We start from the raw sequence: 20,732 nt of genomic DNA, 5'->3' as shown, positions 1-20,732 counted from the left end.
AGCATGAAATTAATTAAGGAAAAGACATGCATCATGCATGGCCGGGTCTGACCATGATGCGTGCAGGCACTACATGATCAGATCATACCCGGCCGCCCGGCGAGATTCCTCGGCATGTCAGTCTGATCGCCCTCGCACATGATGAGCCACTTTGTCCGATCCTTTTCGATGATGAGGAACGTGTGTGTGTAACCCGGCCGCATGGACCCAAACCAATACAAAGGTACGGTTATTAGTAATATAAGCTACAAGATGCCTCTGCGTGTACTTTTCATTTGTTAATAATCGGTTCTTTATTTAAGTATGCATGCCTCCATGTATTAGTAGCAAAAGCCAATTATAAGCTGATGATGCATGCATGTGGCCGTTGCAGCTAACAGGAGCATTTATTGGTCCACTGGTCTGGTCCTCATGAGTTCTCCGATGATCCTTCTCTCCCTCTTCTTTCTCTCTCTGCACATTGGCATCTATCGTATCCGGCCCTACAGAAATCGAGGTTTCTGGAATCTTGCGATCTCATCCTTCCCCATCGTGAGATCGATTCCGATCCCTCTCGGCTCTCGCCGCCCGGCCGGGCCCACGCGCGCATGCATGCACGAAGGTCATCGCCACCAGAAAAAACTGCCATGGCCAACTGCCGGCCCCGGCCGGTACCTACCGGTCCGATCCATCCATCCCTTCTCAACTGCTTTCTTTAATTATTAGTGCCACTAGGATCCCTGAGACCCAGACTGCACCAGCATATGCATGGAGAAACTGTTGCATCGGTCGATCGATCCGATGTTTGCATCCATGTGACGAGATCCATCAGTCGGTCGATCATCATCGATGTCGACGGGCACAGAGTCTGGGGGAATAGTCGTCAGAGATCATCAGAGCATCATCATCCAAGTCGTTGCAGGACGATGACCAGTTGAATTTTGTTTTTATTTGGTCATAGTTAATCAGGCACTAATTGGTATAGTAGCTATATACATATATATTGACAATTATTGGCATGTTGGACTCTTTGCCGTTGAAGAAGAGAATGTATGTACTATGCAGAGCTAGGCTGCAGGTAGATCTAGCCAGTGACAAAAGTTGACTGGCCTACTGATCGGCCAAGGCCAATGGGCAGCACTGACGACCACTGATAATTGGTCAGCAGGAAGAAACGAAGAGGAGAACATGGACACATGCATGTCTGCAGACATGGACACAATAAGTTGCTTGCCTTGCAGGGCACTGCAATGTAACGCAAGTGTGTGTGTCTATATATCTATATATATATATATATATATATACTAGGCAGTCCCCCCGCGCATTGCACGTGGTATGTTTGGTAATACTTACTGTAATTATGGGCATACAGAAAGATTATTGAAACTCCCAATTACATTTTTTTGAAGTATTATGTATTAAATAAAGGATAAAGAGTGAACAGATCACAGAACCTAATGTTTCGCACGTGAACAGACTATTCTTGAAATGATATCTTGCAGAGATGATTTGATGGTGGCACCTTGCTGTCACACTTTTCATCAAGGAGCAGCTGTAGTAGCAAGGAAAACACCCAAAAAAAACGTTATGTCATTCATTAGCCCATTCCTTGGCTTTCATGCAAATGATTTAGCAATCAGAAGCATAAAGATTGTTCGCATCAAAAATAGTTAAACAGGATGCAAGATTAAGTTGTCCAAAGTAGGTTCATGTCTTTCTAGAACTGGCTAGATGGCATGCAAGGGCCATCACAGGAATGCTTTGAAGACGAATGAGCAAGAAATAAGGAATGCACATGGTAAAATTATCACCCATTGTAGAGCGGCTAGATAGGTGCAGTATTGCTTTTGAAAAATTATAACTCTTTGTAGAGTGGCTAAATTGGTGCAGTATTGCTTTCAAACTGAAATTTGTGTGAAATAAATGATGAGGTATTACGTACACTGATTAGGAATGTTTTAAGTGGGATGGGAGAAGAGATAAGTACATTCACGGAAGGTTGACATTTTGATATTCAACATGCTGCACAGTGTGAGGTCATGTTCTGTCATAAGCAAACAGTAATGGCACATTTCACTTTTTTATCATGTAAGGAATAGCATATCTCCTTTTTAGAAGGTCGAGAGTTCTGACCTGATTTTTCTACTGGTTTCAGTTAACAGGGGCACTGGAAGAGTACATATACTGCAAAAATAGGTGCAGACTAACCTCCAGATTTACAGGTCATTATGCCACCTGAGGCACCTTCAGATTAATTGAAGAGGCATACTCAGCTGTTTGGCTGTGAACTGCTGAAATAACAGCAAGATATGTTGGTTTAAATTTCTGGATGCTCTGATTCGAGAAATGAGTCTGTAAGTAGAATAGACGATGCCTGAAAACCAAAGATGTGCAGAGGTATGAGGAAATGGCAAGAATGTAAAGGAGAAAATTTATTTCCATAACAACAAAAGATAACACATAGGCTCCCAAATAATAACTAAGTTTAGGTAAGCCGTAAGCATAATAATAACCTGTGAATAGTTGAACAATAATATTTGTACCATTGAGTTTAGGTAGGCAACTCCCTGCCAACACATGCAGAGAATTAAGTAAAAAAAAAGCGCATTGCACATATGCCCAAGTCTGAGGGTGGTTCAAATGTTCAACACTACATTTATTGGTATTTCATAAATTGTTGCCATTCCAGAATGACTTAATAAGATTCTCAGTGACTGGAAGGGTGGTTCAATATTATATTTATTGATATATCATAAATCACTACCATTCCAGAATGGCCTAATAAGATTCTCAGTGGATCCATTGCAATGTGGTTCAATATTATATTTATTGATATGTCATAAATTGCTACCATTCCAGAATGGCTTAATAAGATTCTCAGTGGATCCATTGCATTGTGGCTCAATATTATATTTGTTGATATATCATAAATCGCTACTATTCCAGAATGTGTTAATAAGATTCTCAGTGGATCCATTGCATTGCACATACTGTTTTGGAAGCAATAATTCTGAAATTAGCTTCGTAGCCTAAAAACTACAGATATACAGAGGTATGAGCGAAAAGGAGCAAAACCATTTCCACAGCAACAAACGATAGTACATAGGCTTCGAATTAATAGGTAAGTTTAGGTAGACAAAATGCTGACTTGTGAATAGTTGCATAATAATATCTGTACCCTTCAGTTTAGGCAGCGGACTCCGTGGCAACAGATGCGGCATAAGCCCCATTTAATATGGTGAATCACAAATTGCAGCCGGCATCTGAAGCATATGAGTGTACACGACTGCACAAAATTCATATCATTTTCAAGGGAATATGTAGTAGTCTGTACTCATTAGTTAGTGCTCACCAGAGGTGCCCAGGAATCCCGGCGGCTGGCAGAGCTTGGCTGGATGCTGGAACCTGGAGGACGTTCGCACGGCCTAAAGGCACTGGCGGGGCATCGCCGGCTCGACACGGACACGGGAGTGGGACCAAGGGAGACGCCGGCGCCCGAGCTGCTCCGCTAGGGTCTGCTTGCGCTGGGGCTCCGAGGTAGCGCATCACAGCGTTGGGACGTCAGAGCAAGGAAGAGGCAGGGGTGGAGTGCGCGGCGCTGGGACAGACGGAGCACCTGGCGAATCTGAGCCGGTGAGGGCGGAGATGCGGCCTCGCGGCACCGTGGCCACCAGCGGCGGGCTCGCAACCTCTGTGCGGGTTGGGGGGCCGGTGGGGCGGATGGCGCTCGGGAGCGCGGCCGCTCAGAGCGGCGCCGGAGGCAGTGGCTGGGAGCGGCGGCGCCTTGGTCGGGATTGCGCGAGGGGAAGGTTCGGGAGACTGGAGAGAGAGAGAGGATGGATGAGTCACGAAATATCTGGCTGATTAATTTCGTAGCAGAAGTCAGGAGGGCAACAATGACCATGGGAAGCCGCTACATGCGGAAGCAGCTCCAACCGATCACAGCCAATGGCTCGGCGATCGGACGGCAGCTGCTGGTGGGTGACGTGGCCTGCTGAGGAGCAAGAAGTGGTATACAGAAATAAGGAATATGGTAGATGTGTGTGTGTGCCCACATTTCTACTATTCGACTTGTCAATAATGAAGCAACATGCATGCTATCTCTTGTGCAAGTGCAAGTCAGATAAAAACATGTGATTGAGAAAAAATTACCATACCTTTCAAAAGGAAAAAGGAAAAAATTGATCATGTCGTGGTTTAATCGACCTAAGCTACCCTTTCGCAAAAAAAAAATCGACATAAGCTACCGCTGATGCATGCGTGATTATTAGATATATACTACTAATCAACAAATGTGTGCAATTTGCATTTGGAATTTCGGATCACTAATGTTGTGTGCATTCATGCGGATATTTTTGAATGACGGAGTGAACAAAAAATTAAATATTCCAGTTTCGGTCTGCATCCAAGATGACAATAATGGTATATTCCAACAAGCACTTGTTCTTAGTGAAATATTTTTGGCTTTGACCATCAATATTTGAGATTTTTTATATATTGACAAGAACACGTACAAGATTGACACTACTAGCTAGATTCATTATGATGGACGCTTTCAAAATATATAACTCGTGAAAGAAAAGGAATAGGAATTCCAGAAGTAATGTCTAAACCCAAGGACCATACTTTTGCAGATATATAAGGCCAGTCGAAGTTTAAAAAAACAATTTGATTTATGACAAATCTTGATTGAATGAAATTTGTGATTGAGGAGGAAATACTAGCTATCTCGTTGGGTATGAGTCGATCAATTCCTTCTTGTTCTTCTCTAGAGAATAAACGGAAGTTGTGCATCTTCACTAGCTAGCTAGTGATGATCTAGTTATTAGTAGTTTGTGGCTTGTTAATTATTGCCCCCAAAGGGCAAGTATACTAATTATAACGTGAACAAGGATATGGGCCCTGAATTAAGCAACCTTTGTTAGTTCAATCAATTGGTCGGCCGTTCTCTATTTTCTTGACTAGTAATATAACTTTGTGCCGTTATGTGTATCATTGCGCATGCTAACGATGATCATCGGTAATGATTGGATTAGTTGCTAAACAGAGGATAATAAGAATGTCCGAGCTGAAATAAACAGTACTTGAAAAAGTACTAAAGATTGGAATATTAATTATCCCACCAGCTACCTAAGAATTATACCTTTAATTTTGAAAATAATAAAATGTAATAAACTGCCAAATCCTGTTATAACTACTACACAATCAATATAATTGGCGACGTTACTTGCTTGATCATATCGATGAAGCGAGGGAAGAATATTGTTATTAGCTGTTGAGATCAAGTAAAATGCACAAGCTAGCCAGTTAGATACGTGTTGTACGCATATATTTGTTATTTATGTGTGCATGGAAATTATGTAGCTAGTGTGCTTACCATGATGAGATTCTCTAGCCAGCTCGATATATCTTTACCTACTATTCACGCACCAAAAGCAAGCTTCTCATAGGGCCACGTCATCAATTTATCATCAGCCGTTAGATCACAAACCAACGTCAATCAACCGTTCGAACGTGGCCATATATATGTACAGGTTCTGCTAGCTTCTAGAACTCAGGCGACGTTAAAGTGAAGAAGACGAATCGTTTTTCACCTGCCCCTTCGTCTCCTGGTATTACTGCTGTTTCCTTCTCGTCCGAGCCGACGTCCACGATCGGAAGCCCTGAGGTGCGTGATTTCTTCACTCCTTTCCCTCTCCCTTCCCTACGTGCTTCTTGCCCCGCGCGGTGGCGCTTGCTGCTCGACGGCCGCGAGTACGAGCTCACGACCCCGTTCGTCTGAAATCTGAATCCATGAGAAGGTGGCGGATGGCTCATCATGAGAGATAAAAAATCTGGCATGCAGACAGGCTTGCAGCCCCGTCCACCGTCCCCTTCTCCCTCCTAGCCTCGTACTAGGGCAGGGCGACCCAGGCCCACTGCCAGAAAGGATAGGGTTTCGCATTTCTCCGTGCCCATTGTTAGTATTGATCTCCACCGGGCCAGTCCAACGACTGGGCCAACCTTGACTCGCGTCCTGATCGGGGACGCCCAACCCAAGATGAGGCTAGTGGGCCCCCGTCGCGCAGCCCTATAAAGTGGAGGTGGGATTAGAGGCTCAGGGAATGAGGTTTGCCGCCGCTACAGTTTCCCACCGTCCAAACCCTAACCCGATCTAGAGAGGGGGGCCGTCAGCGACGGGAAGCACCACTGTGCCGCGCCGTCGCCTCCACTGGCTTGCCGTCGACTACATGGTCGCCTCTACACTGCCCCGATGTACCTCTGCAACCTCGCCATCGCCACCGCGACTCTCTGCACCGCGCGTCGCTGCCGTAGAGCAGACCTTCACCAACGAACCAGTGATGGGCAACTCGAGTTCCTCAAGAACCAGTGAGTAATTCCTCCAATCTACTGCTAGATGGTCCTAAAGTATCTAACAATGGTATCAGTTAGCCGATCTAGCGAAGTAGATCGATTTGGGAATGGATCCGAACTCGGATCGAAAGAATTACAGAAAGGAAAGAAAGAAATTTCGATTACGAATCGAATCGAAAGAGCAAAGACCCTAACCCTAGGGGATCGAGACCGGCATGAGCCGCCGGCTCACCGGTGCTCCAGCGCCGCGCGCCGGTGCACGGCCGCCACCGCGCGGGGGGAAGACCCGAGCCGCTGCGCTAGAGGAAGGACCCTCTCGATGCACGCACTCGAGGCCCAGGGCGCCGTCCCGGAGCCGCTCGACGGCGGCGCGCTCGCCGGCGAGGGGGCCCACGGCGGCGCCATCTCCTCCGGCTTCCGCTCGGTGTGCTCAGGGAGAGAGATTGAAGGCCGTGTGCGCCGACGAAGAGGGGGGGCAGGCGGCGGCGGCGCCACCTCCTCCGGGCGCCGCAGGCGGCCGCCGCTCCAAGAGCCGAGCCTCGCCGGGGGAGAAAATAAGGGGTCGGCGAGGGGGCGTGCAGCGGCGGTGCGGCAAAGTGTCGCCGCTGGCGGTCGGGCATCGAGCCAGGAGAATAGAAGAGCAGCTAGGGTTAGGAGCCGCACTGGCCGGCTCAAATCCCTCCCGATCCATGCGCTCTACCGTCCGATCCAGATGGGTGGATGGGATCAGGCCGGGGGGAGACGTGCGGCAGGATGGGCCGAATTGCTGGGCCGTCCGTCAGCTTCTGGGTCGGGCCCAGGCGGGCGAGCGGAGCCGCATTCGCTGCTGGACCAGATTGGCAGCGTGTGAGCAGGCCGAACTGAGCAGGTGCTAGCGGGCCGAGCAGCTGGCTGCTGAGCCAAGCGTGCGGGCCAAGCTGGGCCGAAAAACGGGCCGTTCGCGGAGGGGCGCTACTGGGCCGAGCCGAGCTAATGCAAGTTTGGGCATTTTGCACAGTAAAGCAGGCTGCGGGTCGTTTTTCCTTTGCTGGGCCAAAGTTCGACTATGCACAGTGACAAAGTTCAAGTTTTATTTTCAGAAGAATGCATTGATAGTTTGTTTATCTCTATTCAATTCGAACCAACGGGAGAATTGTTTTAGAGAACAGACGAGTATGATGCTTTTATCTCTGAAATTTTGAACCAATGGGATAAATTTCTTAGAAAATAGTTGAGTAAAAGGAATGCTTCTGAAAAGAAATAAGGTTATATGCTCATGTTTCCGCTGTAAAGTAAAAGTTTCATCCTCTATTTAAATTGGAACCAACGGGAAAATTTAAATAGAGGAGTAGAAATATATTGTTTTAAAGTTAAATTATGGTATTGTTGTTTTCTGACCAACGTTGATGATAGCAATATTATAATTTTATTATGAGTTTAAGTTTAAGGTAAAATCTCTGACATTCTTTGCATCAAAGTGATCTATTTTTCAGAGAAGAAAGAAAGACAAAGAAAAGCTTACGAAAGAAAGAAAAGTTCTTCGCTGCAATAAAGAAAGATAGACTCAGATGAGTTTTTCCTGTGGGAAAAAGCAACCTTTAAGTTTAAGGTTAAAGAAAAGCTTCCGCTGTTGTAAGTCAAAGAAAGATTGTTTTGGCACCATTTTGCTTGTAAGTGTCAAGTTGAGCATTAATTTGCTCTTAAAAGAAAAGAAATTTAAAGTTTATTATGATGTTGTCATTTTCTGACCAAAGTTGATGATGACAATATTATAATTTTTATTCTATTCATGTGTTCTATTTCTGCGCAACGGTGATATAGAATTGAAAGTAAAGTTGTATGTTTTAATTTTGACCAACGTTAAATTAAGACATACAATTCTTTCCAAGTATAGAGAAATTAACAGACAAAAGTTGATTCCTATCAAAGCTACAGATAGAGTTTTGAGGTTACTCAGGTGTATAGTTGAGGTTAAAAAACAAAAATGCTTGTTCCATTTTAATTTTTAGTTGATATGGAAAAGAGATGCAACTATTTTTTTAAAAAAGTTTTTGGTCTCTCTCACTAAAGTTTTGCGAATATTGTAATTCATTAAATTTTCTGATTAAATTGGAACTAACGGGAAGATTTAATCAGAAAAGAAAGTATATGTGCATGTTTTAGTCATTGTGACCAAAGTTTTATCACTATATTATGTTTACCTTGTCCTTCAATAGTAAAGATGATGGTTGAAATGAGTTTGACGCACGTTCAATTTTCCCAATGTTGAATTAAACTTGCGTTGCAAATGCCTTTGAAGTTTTATACCGCATGTCGGAAAAGTTTTTGGCACTTGTGTCACTTATATCCTGCATGACAGGAAAAGTTGTGATGGCTCATGTGCTACTTGAGTATCACATAAAAGTAAAGAAGTCTAGGGGAGATTTTAAAGTTATCCCAGCAATTCTCATGCACTACTATATTGGCATGTTGGATAGTGACTTGAAAAGAATCGAAAGGACAAAAAGAAAGTCATATACGAACCAAGATTGCAAGCATGGCTTGCAAAAGTATAGCAAAATGAAGAACTTGATGAGTTCTTGAAAGTGCAACAAATCAAGAACTCTGAGGAGCTCTTGAAAAGGAACGAGGAAATGGTACTCCCATTATTTTGTATGACTTGGTCATATGAATAAAGTTCTAGTAATGAAAGGATCCTCGTTCACAAGTGTAAAGATAGTTTCGAAATTATGGCAGCAAAATTTGTGCCATATTTCGAGGGGGAGAAAGATTAGAAAGTAAAGAAAGATTAAGGTTTAGAGAGAGTATCCCCGCAGAGTTAAATGCAATGCATTTTTAAAGAAAGAATGATCTATTAAAGAAGAATATGACCGAAAAGGGAGTACAACGGTCATAACATTAATACCCCAATTACAAAAATAAGTGAAGTTCCTGGAGTTTTTCAGCACCAAATAGGAAGAAAAGATAGTCGAGTCTCAAAGCAATTGAAAGAAAAGGTGATGCTTATAGCACCTTATGAGACTTGTAAAGATTAAACCCAAATAAAAGCTTGGAGATATTCCATCTTTACAATAGATGGGATAATCTGGGGGAGTAAAGTATGTCAAGAAATAAGGCTTGAAGAGAAGTGAGACCGTATGTTCACTCCTATGATTCAACCACTAAAATTATCTCATCATATGTTGAGGCGTTGAATGAATAGCTGAAATTGAGGTGTCTCATTCATCGAAGTGGTAAGAAGCCATGGAAGATGTCATGAGACTTAGAAGTTCCAAAACTTGTTTTGGAACATAGAATAAGATCCTAATGGAGCCAAGACAGTAGACTATAATGGGTCTACAAGATTTAAATGTGACTCCAGAGGGAACATATAAAGTTGCTAAGCGCGACTTGTGTCAAAAGGCTTTATGTAAAGAAAAGGATAAGTTATAGTGAGAAATTTTATGCTGTCTCATGAAAGGATTCCTTTAGAATCATAATGACATTGATGCATACTAATTTTAGAATAGTATCTGATGGATGTTGGTAAAATATCTTCCAATGAAGATTTGTACGAGAAAATGTATATACATGACATAACCAAATGGTTTTTGTTGTGGAAAGAAAAGAACATCCGAATACCATCTGATGAAATCAGAATAGTGGTATCTAAAGTTTTATGAGAACAAAGAAAGTTTTGGGTTTTATGTAAAGGTCAAGATGACAAATTGCAAATATGCAGAGTTCAAAGATGGGAAATTTCTTTTCCCACAAAGTTCAAATAAGGTTATTTTGACCTCTAAGTTTTGATAAGAATAATCTCGGTGAAGAGTCATTCGCTCTAGGAAAGGAAATTCACCGGGATAAAAGAAAAGAGGGTATCAGGACTATCGCAGAGAGCATACTTAGAAAAGAGTTCTAAAAGATATATAGTATGCATGCGAGTAAGCATACGCCTGTCCTATTGTCAAGGGTAATAGTTTTGGAATTTTCAGAATTCCAGGAACCGTTATATGATCGATCAAAAGAAAAAGGTTCCATGTGCTTCAGCTATTGGAAGCAAAATTAGTGCTCAAAAGAATTTACCCTGATATAGCGCAAGTATCCGGGACATTTTGGCAGAAGTCCAGTCCAACAATAGATCACTGGAATGGAGTTATAGAATGTTTTGCAATTTTACAAAATATTGTCAGCCTCATGCTAAGTAAGAAAGGAACATGTACTCTCAAAAGGTTGTGAGTAAAAAGAATTAAGTTTTGGCGAGATGTTTAGTGAAGCCCACAGTAGTAGCTAACACTCGCGCTTGGAGTTTTATTGTGGAAAAGCTCCAAAGCAAAATAGTTGTGATTCATGGGTTGTGTACCCAAAGTTTAGCATGATATGAGGCTACAGGACAGGCAAAATGGTTAAGAAAACCATTACCCGGAATTGATAATGGTAGACAACAGCAATATACCATTCGAATGTTTTCACTCCTATGGCAACATGTTAAGTGTGCTGCCAAACACATTGACAATGGCTTATATGTTGCAAAGGAGAAAGTCCAGAATCATATAAAATCATGGAGCACCAAAGGATCAAACTAGTGTTTGCGGATCCGCTTACCAAAAGGCCTACCACCCAAGTCGACATGGGTTTTACGGGAGGCCTATGATTTCTGGATTACTGAAGGGCCCAAAGAAAGGTTAAGGTCTTGTTTCAATACAAAAAGGTGCATTGTGGCTGTTAAGTCTGACGGTAACTAATAACCGTCATGATGAGGCACGCCCTACATACTGATCTGCAATGAGATGAGACCAATAGCAAAGCGACTAAAGAGAAAGTAAAGAGTTAAGTTCAAATTGAGAAATTTTAAAGTACAAAGGTGAGATCAAGGGGGAGAATGTTAGTATTGATCTCCACCGGGCCAGTCCAATGACTGGGCCAACCTTGACTCGCGTCCTGATCGGGGACGCCCAGCCCAAGATGAGGCTGGTGGGCCCCCGTTGCGCAGCCCTATAAAGTGGAGGTGGGATTAGAGGCTCAGGGAATGAGGTTTGCCACCGCTACAGTTCCCACCGTCCAAACCCTAACCCGATCTAGAGAGGGGGGCCGTCAGCGACGGGAAGCACCACTGTGCCGCGCCATCGCCTCCACTGGCTTGCCGTCGACTACATGGTCGCCTCTACACTGCCCCGATGTACCTCTGCAACCTCGCCATCGCCACCGCGATGCTCTGCACCGCGCGTCGCTGCCGTAGAGCAGACCTTCACCAACGAACCAGTGATGGGCAACTCGAGTTCCTCAAGAACCAGTGAGTAATTCCTCCAATCTACTGCTAGATGGTCCTAAAGTATCTAACACCCATCCATTCTTTCCCACCCGCATCCCGAACCCGTCATGGTCGATCCCGACGAGCTCAGACGACGGCTTACCATGATCGGCGTCTCCGACCCTCCTGCCGGCGCGGCGCTCGACCACCTCGCGGCACGACTGATGGAGGCGTCTCCAGGCCTCCTGCCGGTGCGGCGCTCGGCCATCGCGCAGGCGGCGGCCGCGACTAGGAGCACCCGCATGGCACGCTCAACCTGCTTCCCTTTCCTGCTCGCCAAGGATCCAAGATCTCAGCACCAACAACACCCTGAAGCCCCTTCCCTGCCTCATCTATATGGATGACGCCTAGCCACCCACCAACAGCTCGATGAAATGCCATCAAGAACATAGGCCGAGAATCCTCCATCCAGTGCAAGCCCATCAATCATAGATATTATTCTAGCTCTCATATTATTACTGTTAAAGCTTTGATATTATTTCTGTTAAAGCTTTGATATTATTCTAGCTTCAGGAAATATTCTATATATGGTACCTTCTAAAAAATGTATAGTGAATGACTGCGTTACCCACATAGAGATCAGTGCTGCTACTTTAGATGATTTTGATTTGTTCCATGTATCGAGTGCGCTACTGGAAAGACCTTTCCGTTTTTTCCCTTGACATATATTCCTCCAAAGATGCAAAGTGACATATATTTTTATTTAACTTCTTTACATTTACTATTATGCTTTAATATAACCTATTCCTTTTCTTACTAACTGCAGGTTCCTTGTATTATCAAAATAGCAATGCAGGTAATGTATCCACCTATATCTTTATTTATATTATTATCGAAACTCAACAAATAATAACAATTTGCAATTAACAAATTGCAGGGCAAAATAACTCCATTATCAGAGCTACGTCCCATGAACACCTTGTACAATGTTCATGTCAGGGTCTCAAGGACTTGGGAATCTAGGGGTAAAAGTGAAAAAAACCCTCTAATCCATTTTGACATGGTGCTCATCGATCAAAAGGTATGAGTACATACTACTGGATCTACTGTATTTAAGTGATTCGTATGTGGAGATGCTATCTTTCTTGCTTTCTTGTACAGATTTATGGGTTTGGTAGAATAAACATTTGTACTTGCTGGGCAATGATAGCTCAGATAGGATTATTTGAAGATTATAACCAATTGGACGCATCTTTATATAAACAATTGTTTTTTCCCCAGTTCATGAGAAGCTAGATCTGACTCCAACTGTTTTGCATCCTAATATAAACTTCAACCTGGATTCAAAGAATCAAGATTTTTAGCATGCATTTCATATCTACATTCCCATTTGTGCAGTTGTGCGTGCCTACCTTTTCTCATTAAATTCTAGCTGTTATCTTGTTCTAGGCGCAAAAACTTGCTAAAGTCCCATCACATATTTTTGTTCTGTACTACAAACAAGGTACCATACATGTTTTCTTGCCATGTCTGGTTTATTATCTCCTAATCATTTCCAGACATTTCAAATTAATCCTGTAACAGTGGAAGTAGGTACTTGCCTGTGAACTAAGCTTTTTTCATTTCAATTGTCATACCTTAAGCAATATTGCTTCATGTTGGTCATTTCTGTTGAATACCTCAATTCGTTGTACATGTTTATGCATAGTTCTATGTTTACAAGTAGCTTCTAATCTATTCTTTCACTCTATACTTATCTTTAAATGTTCCAAATTACAGGGTTATGCGATGTACTGTGAGGTACCTCCACAAGTTCTGGATCAGTTGAAACAATATTTAGAAGATTACAAATTCCTCAATGGCACTTCAGCATGTCGGTGGTATATAAATGAAAATGACATTCCAGCGATGAGGACATTTCAAAGAGGGTATTTTTTCAATTCTGAATTTTAAATACAAACACTTCTATCTTAACCCTATACTCATGTTTGGTTGATTATAACTTGCCAACAGACTGCCATCTCTGGTGACACCAATTAAAAAACTAGAACTCCAAAGCGAAGATTACATGGAGCAAGGTGTAGAACAAAAAACTCTGTTTGACCTGAAACAGATTGATCCTTTGACTGACAAGGTAAGAAAACTAATCCTTGTTATGCATTAGTAATAATTGTTTTAAGTCTCTCTTTACATTGTCCATGGCTCATTATATTCCTATCCTTTAACTGTACATGCTTAGAACAAAAGATTTCAGTGTACAATCACACTGATATCCATACCAGAAAAAGAGGAATGGTGCTATAGAGCTTGCAGAGTTTGCAATTCCAGAATGATACCAAGTGATGATGGATATCAATGCACAAAGATAGATGGCTGCTCATGCAAGCAATATGATTGGAAGTAAGAAAATTTTCTCATAGCCAAGCTATAAAATAGATTCCCTTATTCATCTTTAAATGGTTCTTTAACTGTAGTTTCTATATGATTCTATATGCTTTAGGTAAAAAATTTGTTTCATAGGTGCAGACGACACTTATAGCCTTCAATTCATGTTTTTTGAGAAAAAAAGGGTAGAACTCATTGGAAAAAAGCGCAGAGACTATAAGGAAACAGCATGATCCAACCTCTATTCCACCTGAGATATCATAATGGATTACACATAGATTCACTTCATAGTCAAAGTGCTATTCAAGAAAAGTATAAAAAATATGGAGCCTTCTTTTGAGGTTGTCATGATCAAAGAAAGACATGGAAAACAGGCAACATTACCAAACATCATATAGAATGTACCTAATGATGATCTGCCGCCACTAGTAACAATATCATCTAAGAGAAAGGTTGAGCAGGTATACCAAAGGACAATTCATAGTCCACTCTAGTTTATTACACATATTTGTGCTAATTATTAACTTGCTGCAGGTGTCATTATCATACACTCCCGAGTTCACAGATATACAACATATGGATGTCGACCAGCAGTCTGAGTAAGAATATATTTTCAACTATTCTGCACACATATCCTATTTTCCCATTTCTAATAAATTTTCAATTAATTACAGTGCTTGGGATACCACAGAGAAGCATGAAGAACAGAACTGGAAGAAGCTAAAAAATGAGGAATGATCAAACGTAAGTTACCCTTACATAATACATATTTTGCAACACATTTAATTTGTTTCATGTATCCTAACATTAGAACATTTAATTGATTGCTTAGTGATTTGTTAGTATTGGGGTTCATGTGATCAAATTTATTTCACATGCATCTCCTATTCTGTTATTTGCCCTTCTGTGCTGCACTCATTATCATTATATATGTGCAATCTATTATCGTTGTCTTCGATAAGTGTCATATTCTATTCCACTTAGATACGAGGAGATATCTGCACAATTATTTGTTCTATATCTTACAAACAATTCATACTGCAACCATGGGTAACTTTGACATATATACCACACCCTATTCATAGATCAGGTTGTTTATGTTCAATGTTTCAGTTTCATCCCTCTTCTTGATAGTGGTTAGCTTTGGACTCTGCCTTGCTAGGATGCAACGTTTAATGGTTTAAGCATTTTGGTTACAGAATACAAAAATGCTTGTCTGCACATCCAAATGTCTTCTTCGTTTTGATCAGCAACACTACAAAACTGACCAATATTTGAATTAGTGTTGGTTTAATATATTACATGCTGATTATTTTGTTCTGCAGCGCACCCTTTTGTTAACAAATATGTACTGAACATTAACTTTTCATCCTTTCTAGGAGGTGGCTGCGAAGGTCAAGCCTGCTGGAAAGACATCGTACAAGACCATGGTCTCAGCCAGTGACTACACCGAGTTTGAGAACTTCTCAAAATGGCTCATTTTGCTTAAAGTTTCTGGATATTTTGTTGTACAGGGACCACCGATGTGGACCGCTCCTTTTGCTTAAAGTTTTTGGATACAACTTTGGCTAATTAATGCTCTTACTACATATCTTTTGGTTGAATATCAAGCTTTAGACAGCCCAGAACATTTGTATGCACCATATCATTGTGTAGATAATGAAATGACAGGCTCTAAGATATCTTTTGAGGAGAAAAATTAGATTCACTTGTGCCGACAATTTCTCATTGCCCGCAATGTTCCCATACTTCTACAATTAATCAATAATTCGATAGCTCACAACATTTACAATGCTTTACTAAATAGAACAAATCAGTTCACATGTAAGAGATCTCAGAAGCAGAGGAACAAGAAAAAATGTGAGCCCAAACACTGGCCATAAACGGCAACGCCGCGAGTATTTCTAGTATGTAATTATTCGTGCTTTGCCCAGTGTTCTTGTTGGTTATATATGCATGATCTATCATATATATCGACGCTGCTAGCTGACACGAGCAAGACCCCAGTCATGCACACACAGCTCCTCGATCGAGGTCATCTTCGTCTGCAGGCGTGCTTGCATTATTGCTACTTGCTCAGTAGCTAGTGGAGAGCCGGTAAACTTTTGACTATTTAGGTCACGAGCCGGCCAGTATATAGCGCGCGGCTGATGATCAACCTGTTGGTCGTACGTCGTACCAGGCTTGCGCTGTGTTTAGGTCTGCGAAAAGTTCCTAAAATTTTTCACTTACGCACATCACATCGAATCTTACGATATATGCATGGAGTATTGAATGTAGTTAAAAAATATAACTAATTGCACAGTTTGGTTGTAAATGACGAGACGAATCTTTTGAGACTAATTACTTCATAGTTGGACAATAGTTGCCAAATAAAACCGAAACGTACTACAGCAACTTTTTCGCAAACTTTTCGCGAACTAAACACACCCTTAACCGGCCGGGCCCCCCACGTGCGAGTATACCTAGTTACCGGCCCTAATTAACACACTGACACAGTCCATGCAGAGAGAGAGACCAATAACTGACGGCATTGCATCGTGCTTTTGACCTTTGTGCGTGCCGAATGTCACGACGGATTGATCATCAATGCATGCATGAGCAAGCTGGCCCACGATCTCGACCGATGATGGATCCCTTTGGCATTGAATGTGAGTGACGGCGGAAAGACCGATCTCGATGGATGATTGATCAGCTTGTGCGTACGTTTCTCGATCGTGTTCATTCCAGGGTTAAAAAAACCGGCCGGAACCGGTCCGGTAACCGCGGTTACCGGTCTAACCGGCCCGGACCGGTTCCGGTTCCGGCCGGTTTCAAACCGGCCCAAATTCAAATTTTAAATTTGAATTTCAAAATATGGAAAAATCCCAAAAAATTCTTAAAAATACTTCAAGTTGCGACGAATCTAATGGTGTCAAATTTTTTCAAATATTCGTTCATTTAGTATACTTTGCAAGCATTTGAAGTTAAACAAAAAAAAACATGCATACAAAAATATACAAATACAATGTAAAAGTAGTACAAAAGAGAGTTGGAGGGTTCATTTAGGCTAAAACATATTATACAAACATTCATTTAGTATACTTTGCGGGCATTTGAATTTAAACTAAAAAAGAAAAAAAATTTGAATTTAACCTAAACCGACCGGTTACCGGTCAAACCGACCGGTAACCGGTCAAACCGGACCGGTAAACCGGTCTAACCGGCCGGTTAGATGTTCGAAACCGGTATAACTGTGGGTTTTGAATTCAAATTTGAGTTTGGCCGGTTTTTACCGGTAACCGGTCCAACCGGTCCGGTAAACCGGAACCGGTGGCCGGCGGTTCGGTCCCGGCGGTCGGTAAAAAAATCCCTGGTTCATTCTCGTTCAGTGTACGTTAGGCTGTTACTGTTAGCTCGATCATCGGTCGTAAAGCTTATGCGTCACAAGCAGCGGATGCATGTGCGTCCGTGTTCTTTGTTGTAAGGGCAGATCTAGCGGTGGGTCTGGACTCCTACCGCCGCTGGATTCATCGAGCTTTTTCTAAACCTTCTCTATAATTTTTAACATGAATACACTAAAATTATCTAGAGGTAGAAAAAAATTCTTCTAATAATTATTCTGAATCCGCCATTGTTGTCGCTGCCTACCTACCTAGTAGCGGCTTGCGCGTAGTGCTGCGTGCTTTGGTGGTGGTGGTCGTCGTCCTCGATCGATCAGTAGCGCCGGAAGTGCATTCTTCAGACGACCAACGTGTGTGTGCTCCTCGACCGATCGCCGTCGCGCGCGCGCGGCTGGTGGTGGTGCAAGTGCATGCATTGCGCCGCCGCCGGCTTTCTTCCTTTTGACCTATCTAACCAAGTCGTATACACTCCGTCGTTTTGGCTACCTAGCAAGACAGTTTATTATATTATATCGTACCCATGCTGGAAGTCAAAGTCAAGTCAAACACTAGACTGCACACGGGTCAACCTGTCGCATTGATCTCGTACTACATACAAGAAGAGGGACAAGTCAAACACACTAGACTGCACACGGCCGGGTCAACGCGACGCGGGCCGGAAGGTCAACGCATACGTGGACCCTACTGTACGTGGTGGCTCTGCAACTGCAAGCGGGAAATACTACGATTGAGCACGTGTACGCGCGCTGGAGGCAACAATCATCCATCCATCCATGTCATCTAGCGCGCTGCCTGGCTGGGCTGGCTGCCTAGCTCGTGGGGCGAGGGGGCTCAGACGCCGCCGCCGCGGAAATTGAAGTTGAGCTCAGTGGCCCGGCCAGCCCACAATTAGGCCCACACTTTTCCTTAAAATAAAAAAATATAATTAGGTCCACAGGGCAGGCAGACATTCCCGGCCCCACGCGGCGGCGCACGTACTACTACGTACGAGTGTAGCCAACACAACAGTGTGCAGTGTCTGTGGTCGGCCGTAGGGGTTCGTTGATGCACAACACTGTGCAGCAAGCAAGTTTCTCAATATGGGTCTTGAGCAAATAGCCGAATGGCTTATGCTTATGCCTGTTCCGAAAAATCAACTACTCCTTCCGTTCCAAATTATAAGTCATTCCAAGAATCTTGGAGAATCAAACAATCTCAAAGTTTGACTAATTTACGACATCAAATAGATATACTATAAAAATAACTAACAAATACTTAATTGATATTGTAAATGTTATTATCTTGTTGTATATATAAATTTTGATCAAACTTGAAATTTTTTGATTCTCCAAGATTCTTGGAATGACTTATAATTTGGAATGGAGGATTTATATTACCTATTGTAGTATAATTGTATTTTACATGGAATCTGCTTTGACCTAATCTAGGCCTTTATAGGTCATCTTAAATCAAATGTGCATACTGCTTTCTTTCGCCCCCCCCCCCCCAGTTATAACATGGCAGTTTCTGCCTTTATTTTGGCCAACTTGTTTGAATACTATAATTTTAAAATACTAATTTTGGTACCGGGCTAGCAGTGTGCAGGTCCCATGCATGCATGTGTAGTAGAATCCATTATTGGTCTGGTGATCTCGGTGCGGAATTATATTTCGACGTACGGCACCTTAGCTTGAATCACGGCGCTGAATTCGCATGTGAGGCGTTCAGTTGAAGAGCTCATCCATCCGACTAATAGCTAGTGCAGAGTGATGAGGTGGTGCGCGTGTGACGACAGTGCGAGGAGGGACAAGTACTGTACCCGTGTACGTACGTGTCCTGGCCAGCTGGCGTCCTGTGCGTGCATGGTGTTCACCACCATCATCGATGCCAAGTGCCACGTGGCGCAGCTGTACGCGCACAGGCAGGCAACGCACCGAAATGGAGCCGGGTCTAGCATGATCGGGCGCCCACCTGACCTGCGTGCGTGCATGCATGCGCCATGCAGGGAGGCTAGCTTCCTTTCAATAACACTGTATTAATAATGTGATGGATGGTAATGTCGTCCTTTCAAATGTTTGTGGATAAGGTGCGTGGTGATGGAATCATGGACCCCTTGACCCGAAACCACTCAAAACACATACCATGGGCACGCACGATAGATGAATAGATCCATCCATGCATCATGCACGCCGGTCCCATACGCTGAATCCACGGGTAAAGTACTGTAAGCAGCGGCGGATCCAGGATTTGAAGTTGGAGTATGCCTAGCGAAAAGTTGCATAAATTGCATTGCAAAAGATTGGAACACATGTTAAAGCTTTATCTTTACATTTCATAGTAGCTTGAAAGTATTCATGTCATTCTCAAAATATTAAGCTCAAAATGACCAAACAAATGACTCATACAATTTCTCGGGAAATCAACTCTTCATCTACGATAATTTCTACGAGTACAAGGTATGAAGGTGACAGACCCTGTTCTTGCGACTTCAACAAAAAGACTCTTAACCGAGACCTACCACTTGCTCAGAGTGAATTGCATGGAACAATGATTACTTACGTAGTAGAACATATATCAAAATAATCCTTTGATACGGTCTCACTCATGGTGAAGTGTTGTATGGGGCCGGTGCTCTGAGGGCTTTGCGCACTCGAAAGTGGAGTGTTTGCCCTTTGGGTGCCACCTGCACCCCGCTCATGGACGGTTTGGCCTGGTTGAAACGCTTGAGCGAGAGTTGCCTTTTCGCACTGCTGGTCACGGGAGGTTGCCCGGTGATCATCACTGGTGTGCAGGCGTTTTCGTGGCAATCTTGAGTAGTCACTGGGGATGCGATAGTTGGACGTGGGGCTATAAGCCTCTGTCTCCTCATGCTCCTGCTTTTTGTAGATGATCACATTCCGTGCGTCGTGGCGGATGTTGATGATACTGCGGAGGTCGCTGTTGGGGTAGTTGTACGAGTCGCCGCGACGCTCTTGATGACGTTTTGCTACACGTTGGCGCCGCAGAGCCCGCTTCTGATTTGCGGATCCTGCTATGCTCATAGAGGTCCTGAACCTCCTCCCCTTGCTCGTCTTCCAATTTGACGGTACGGTAACCGTCATGCTTGATGGAGCGAGGGGAGGATTATGGTTGATGCTGGTCTTGATCTCTGTTGTTGCAAAGATGTACTCGTCGAAATCGTCGGAGTGGTAGTTGTCGAGGTGTTTTATAGGTTCTCATATGCTACTTCCATAGTAACGCGTTATATTTTAATATAACCACTGCTTCGTTAAAAAACATGTCTATTAATTGCAATATGATTTCGTAAATACATTAAATTTCAAAGTAATTATGCTCTACCATCCCTAATAAATTATTTTACCCCTTCTTTCACCATAATTAATACAATAACAAATATGATAGCCCTATTTTGATACCTAAAATAATATACTACTTAAACAAAA

General features: G+C 42.9%; 1 protein-coding gene and 1 long non-coding RNA gene across 8 annotated transcripts; one reads left to right on the top strand and one right to left on the bottom strand.

Annotated features, from left to right (window-relative positions):
* Positions 1-1,284: 1,284 nt before the first annotated feature.
* On the bottom strand, positions 1,285-3,993 carry LOC120666966. 4 transcript variants are annotated; one of them, XR_005671971.1, is made up of 5 exons: positions 3,332-3,993; positions 3,158-3,265; positions 2,493-2,546; positions 2,188-2,353; positions 1,285-1,531 (listed from the first exon to the last, which is right to left on the bottom strand). It is a non-coding gene; the product is annotated as an uncharacterized LOC120666966 (long non-coding RNA). The 4 variants fall into 4 exon arrangements; XR_005671970.1 differs by lacking the exon at positions 2,493-2,546 and having other exon boundaries at positions 3,128-3,265; positions 3,332-3,991; XR_005671968.1 differs by lacking the exon at positions 2,493-2,546 and having other exon boundaries at positions 3,332-3,984.
* A 1,451-nt stretch (positions 3,994-5,444) lies between these two features.
* Positions 5,445-15,648, top strand: LOC120666965. 4 transcript variants are annotated; one of them, XR_005671967.1, is made up of 9 exons: positions 5,445-5,647; positions 12,369-12,398; positions 12,480-12,623; positions 13,322-13,470; positions 13,556-13,676; positions 13,782-13,942; positions 14,043-14,388; positions 14,462-14,526; positions 15,307-15,363. XR_005671967.1 is itself a non-coding variant. In XM_039946959.1 (9 exons), exons 2-8 carry the CDS (start codon positions 12,393-12,395, stop codon positions 14,656-14,658), a joined length of 669 nt encoding a protein of 222 aa, XP_039802893.1. In that variant the 5' UTR covers positions 5,445-5,647; positions 12,369-12,392; the 3' UTR covers positions 14,659-14,671; positions 15,307-15,648. The 4 variants fall into 4 exon arrangements, 3 of the variants coding, with proteins under 3 accessions (XP_039802893.1, XP_039802892.1, XP_039802891.1); XM_039946959.1 differs by lacking the exon at positions 14,043-14,388 and adding an exon at positions 14,636-14,671 and having other exon boundaries at positions 15,307-15,648; XM_039946958.1 differs by lacking the exon at positions 14,043-14,388 and adding an exon at positions 14,602-14,671 and having other exon boundaries at positions 15,307-15,648.
* The last annotated feature ends 5,084 nt before the right edge of the window (positions 15,649-20,732 follow it).

This window comes from Panicum virgatum, chromosome 3N (genome assembly GCF_016808335.1).
Source record: "Panicum virgatum strain AP13 chromosome 3N, P.virgatum_v5, whole genome shotgun sequence".
In the NCBI taxonomy this organism is placed as follows: Eukaryota; Viridiplantae; Streptophyta; class Magnoliopsida; order Poales; family Poaceae; genus Panicum; species Panicum virgatum.
The sequence above is the reverse complement of the archived record's forward strand: the minus strand, read 5'-3'. Positions and strand labels throughout refer to the sequence as shown.

Excerpts from the sequence above, each read along its gene's own strand:
- LOC120666965 (XM_039946957.1), top strand. Across the intron at positions 12,624-13,321 it reads TGGTGCTCATCGATCAAAAG|GGTTATGCGATGTACTGTGA; the intron begins GTATGAGTACAT and ends TCCAAATTACAG. Across the intron at positions 14,527-15,306 it reads GATGTCGACCAGCAGTCTGA|GAGGTGGCTGCGAAGGTCAA; the intron begins GTAAGAATATAT and ends CATCCTTTCTAG.